This window comes from Coregonus lavaretus, assembly GCF_964263955.1.
Source record: "Coregonus lavaretus genome assembly, chromosome: 9".
Lineage (NCBI taxonomy): Eukaryota > Metazoa > Chordata > Actinopteri > Salmoniformes > Salmonidae > Coregonus > Coregonus lavaretus.
In genome coordinates this window covers 7,363,184-7,368,439 of record NC_139996.1, presented here as the reverse complement: position 1 = coordinate 7,368,439, position 5,256 = coordinate 7,363,184, and the positions used below count along the sequence as shown (strand labels likewise).

General features: G+C 43.1%; 1 protein-coding gene across 1 annotated transcript; it reads right to left on the bottom strand.

Annotated features, from left to right (window-relative positions):
* Positions 1–1,230: 1,230 nt before the first annotated feature.
* Positions 1,231–2,682, bottom strand: LOC311135121 (shaker-related potassium channel tsha2-like; the record flags this gene model as incomplete). The annotated part of the gene is made up of 1 exon (XM_084169015.1): positions 1,231–2,682. The coding sequence occupies one exon, from the start codon at positions 2,680–2,682 to the stop codon at positions 1,231–1,233; it is 1,452 nt and encodes a 483-aa protein (XP_084025141.1).
* Positions 2,683–5,256: the final 2,574 nt, after the last annotated feature.

Sequence of the window (5,256 nt, the reverse complement as noted above, 5' to 3'; positions counted from 1 at the left end):
TTTACAATCTTAGAAAAATATAAATAGATATTTCATTAACATTTTAGAGTACAATTGATTTCTCCTAAAATGCAGACATAATTAGATTCCTATGGGCAAGTTATTTTAAGACCAGTGATTAATTCCCAAGGACCGTTTACAGCTAAATCTGCATTTTTGTACAATAAATAGTTATATAAAATAAAGGACTACACAAATAGTTCCTTCAAAATCTTCCACATAAGGGCACGCAGAGCAAGGCATGTTTGCATTAAGATTCTGAGCTGAGAACATAAGGATAGCATTTACAATATAGGCATATTTACAACAATACATTACAGGATATCTACACAGTAGTCATTTCAGTTAATTGAATACATTGCAAAGTACATTGAAAGGTTCATTGAGTTAAAAAGAAAAGTATCTATTTTCCAAAGACTATTCCAAAGACTATTTTCCAAAAGTGTAGTTTGTTCAGGGGGCTCTCCATTTGATGATGTAGCAGCACCTGTCATCTCACATTGCTGGCCAGTAGTTAATGGGACAAGCGTGTGATGTTTGTTCAATATCTTCACTTTTCCAGTTACAAATATATATGGAATCGTATTTCGTTTCAAGTGGAACAGAAAGGCAAGGGTCTTTGATCTTGTCCCCTGCAAGTAGAAAGAAGATCATGCTTTTTTGTGTGCGGTGGTATTCCATCACTTCAGTCCAAAATGTTTCTAACAAGCTTTTTAGGGACAATTCATGTACAGTCAATATAGTAAATAATACACACACTTTCATCATCAGCAATGTCTTGCACACTGTCCAGATAACCTAAATAGCGATTAGAATGTTTTACCTTGAAAGCGTCTGCTGCACGACTGCATTTCAACCACACAGTGGCGCTCCGAGTTCAGAAATTCTATAGGCTATCCAAAAGCAACGCAGTTCTAAACAGCTATATGCCTACTGAAGGTGTCAAACAAATTAATTTAAGTTATTTTAAGATTATATGCCAACAAACACTGTGCGTAATAGCGTGAGTAAAAACGCGCGCAATTATTCAAACATGCACATAGGCCTCGCACTGACCTGAGATTACTCTAATGAAGCTATAAACCTACTGTAGGTATCCAACAAATTAATTCAAGATATTTGAAGATTACATGCCAACTAACAGCGTGCGTAAAAGCGCGCGTAATAAACTACACAGGTCGTCTGCTCACCAAGACAGGTTTTTCTGCTCAACTAGGCCGATGCTTGTTTTCATACATCCGTCAGCTTGCCAGTGTACTGTTCAAATGGGTTGAAGTTTGTTAATCTGATAGTCTCGCAAGAATCCTCTTCCATGTACTCTGATTTGGTGAGGGACTGTTTGCTGTCGCTGGTCGATTTGAATTCTCCAAATGAAGCGTTCTGTTGACCACAAGTCACGTGGGTATACACGGCGGTTTCCTCGTCATTACGCTCTCTGTGATAGAAATAGTTAAAATTGGACACGATGACAGGGACAGGTAGGGCAATGGTCAGCACTCCTGCGATGGCACACATAGATCCCACTATTTTGCCACCAATAGTAACCGGGCACATGTCTCCATATCCAACCGTAGTCATGGACACCACTGCCCACCAGAAAGCGGCGGGGATACTTGAGAATCCCGATTCAGGGTCGTCTGCCTCTGCAAAATAAACAGCGCTGGAAAACAGAATAACCCCTATGAGAAGAAAGAATATCAAAAGCCCGAGTTCGCTGATGCTGGCGTGGAGTGTCTGGCCCAGAATTTGGAGCCCCTTGGAGTGCCTGGAAAGTTTAAAAATCCTGAAGACTCGAACCAAACGGATGACTCTGAGTATGGCTAACGACATGGCCTGCTCGCTTCCTGCTCCCTGTAGCTCTGCGAGTTCAAGGCCAAGGGTTATGAAATAAGGTGCAATCGCTAAGATATCGATGGAGTTCATTGCGTTTTTGAAAAAAGCCGGTTTGCACGGGCACGATAAAAACCTCATGAGAAACTCAAAGGAAAACCACACGATGCAAAGTGTCTCCACCATGAAAAACGGATCTGTGAATGGATTGGGTTTTCTATGGACAGTAGTCCCATTCGTGGTGAGGAGATTACTGAATTGTAGGCCTGCGCTGGTATCTTCCCTGAACTGTGGCAAAGTCTCTAGACAGAATATCACAATGGATATCAAAATCACACTGACTGATACGACAGCGATCATCCGGGCAGGCCCTGAGCTCTCCGGGTACTCAAATAACAACCACATCTGGCGCTGAAACTCGTTGTCAGGCATCGGACGTTCCACCTCTATGATCATACCTTCATCTTCTTTGAACATCTCTATGGCCTCATCTTCAATTTCATAAAATTTCATTTCTTCCATGAAAATGTCCATGGTAACGTTGACAGGTCTCCTAAGCCTTCCTCCAGACTGGTAATAATAAAGGATAGCATCAAAGCTGGGTCTATTCCTGTCAAAAAAGTACTCATTTCTCAACGGATCGAAAAAGCGCATCCTTTTACGCGGGTCTCCCAAGAGCGTGGTGGGAAAGCGCGAGAGGGTCTTCAGTTGTGTTTCGAAGCGCAGCCCGGAGATGTTGATGACAACCCTCTCGCTGCACTCCTGATCGCCTCGCTCCACGTCGCAATCATCTTGGTACAGGGGAGAAACTACCACAGTCTCGTCCAGGTTCTCACGGGACACAACAGTCATCTTTTACCCCTCTCAAGGGTAAGCGCTTCACCCTCCACGGCCCCAACTGTCACTTTCTCGGTCGTTTTTTACTGCCCTGTAAAAGTTTGCTTCTTGTTGGTTTCCCCAATTTAAATTCATACACTTTTAGTTGCAGAAGGGCCTGAAATCCAATCCAGTCAGTCCACTTGCTACCGTTGACTGTCTACACTGATGCCGATCATATTCACACCATTTTAAACGGCCAGATGCCCTCCCCGAGTTGACTGACGTGATGACACTGGCTGCACTGTCCCCTGCTCACTCACTGCTCTCTCTGTGGCATGTTGTTAAATCTAACACAACTAGTAAACACCTATTACACTTTAAAACGTTTTCTCAACTCAGGACTTGCAGTGTTGACCAGTTCTCTAATATCATATTTCAGAGAAACAAACCACAGCCATCATTTTTGAAAGGACTGTCCAAGTTTCCTTTAGTTAACCCTATAAACTGTAGCCCCTGCCTACACAAAAATCATAACTCAGTAGATTTTACAAGGTATTTCTTTCCTGTTGCATTTTGAATGTTTGTTTCCTATCTTAAATAACCACAGGGGTTCTAAAGCAGTTTACCAGGGGCTCAGACTAAAGGAGAGAGCAGAGTGTAAAGCTACCAGGGGCTCAGACTAAAGGAGAGAGCAGAGTGTAAAGCACCAGCTTCACATATCCGACCAGGAGCCCTCCTGGACCGGGCTAGTGGAAACTGCTAGCTTGACTGACACCTGAGCACCCACAGTGGATAACGTCTTAAGGAAGCCTCAGCCAAAATACCCCCCCCCCCCCCCCCCCCCCCCCCCATTCCCAGCACTTAAAGGGTTCCATTTTACAACTTGGAACATGGGGCCTCTCGCAGAAATGTGACCTAGCATTTGGGTCCCAGAGAGACTGGGGTGTAAAAAACAGTTACATGTACGCTCACCCCAATTATAGTGTAACCTCCACTCAGGTCCTGTTGGCTCCGTAACAGTAGACCTGGACCTGCTCGGGTAGTGGTTTGTAAGAGGGTGAGAGAGAGAGTGAGAAAGGTTGAGTGACACTTTCCGTACTGCTTTCGGTGCCCATGTCGTCCTAATAAGAACCACTGATTCTGAATCGACTAGACAAGGCCTGTAAGAGGAGAAGATGTAGTTAAGAGTTTAGCTCCCCACATTTAGATTTTATTATCCCCTGAGATTGGATGTAGGCTTAAGCCAAAAGCGGTTGTGCATTAAAGTGCAACATGTTTGCAGTTTAATATGTACTGTAAGTAACATGTAGTACGCAGCATTACATACCTGTACAATTAAGAATGGCTACAACCCTCTAAGGGAGAGTTTTCTTTTCTTTGTGTCATGTTTCTTTAAATTATTGTAGGGTAGGTCCACACTGTAAATTAATCACTCTCTTACACAACCTTGTCCACCAACTTGGAGCTCCGGTTTCATCTGCTTCACACATGGTGTGCTTTGAAGACTGTGAGAAAAGACCGAAACAAGATCAACAATCTTTCTTAGAAACACAGTTGATTAATGTCTGTGTCAAAATTGAAGCACCAAACCCAAGATGGGCTATGCATCTACACTCAACGAGGGAACCAGTTTTTGATGCAGTAGCCTACATTTTATTTTATTTCTTATTTCACCTTTATTTAACCAGGTAGGCCAGTTGAGAACAAGTTCTCATTTACAACTGCGACCTGGCCAAGATAAAGCAAAGCAGTGCGATAAAAACAACAACAACACAGAGTTACATGTGGAATAAACTAAACGTACAGTCAATAACACAATAGAAAATCTATATACAGTGTGTGCAAATGTAGTAAGTTATGGAGGTAAGGCAATAAATAGGCCATAGTGCAAAATAATTACAATATAGTATTAACACTGGAGTGATAGATGTGCAGAAGATAATGTGCAAATAGAGATACTGGGGTGCAAATGAGCAAAATAAATAACAATATGGGGATGAGGTAGTTGGGTGGGCTAATTACAGATGGGCTGTGTACAGGTGCAGTGATCGGTAAGCTGCTCTGACAACTGACGCTTAAAGTTAGTGAGGGAGATAAGAGTCTCCAGCTTCAGAGATTTTTGCAGTTCGTTCCAGTCATTAGCAGCAGAGAACTGGAAGGAATGGTGGCCAAAGGAGGTGTTGGCTTTGGGGATGACCAGTGAGATATACCTGCTGGAGCGCATACTACGGGTGGGTGTTGCTATGGTGACCAATGAGCTAAAATAAACTGGGGATTTGCCTAGAAGAGATTTATAGATGACCTGGAGCCAGTGGGATTGGCGACGAATATGTAGTGAGGACCCGCCAACGAGAGCGTACAGGTCACAATGGTGGGTAGTATATGGGGCTTTGGTGACAAAACGGATGGCACTGTGATAGACTACATCCAATTTGCTGAATAGAGTGTTGGAGGCTATTTTGTAAATGACATCGCAGAAGTCAAGGATTGGTAGGATAGTCCGTTTTATGAGGGCATGTTTGGCAGCATGAGTGAAGGAGGCTTTGTTTGCGAAATAGGAAGCCGATTCTAGATTTAATTTTGGATTGGAGATGCTTAATGTGAGTC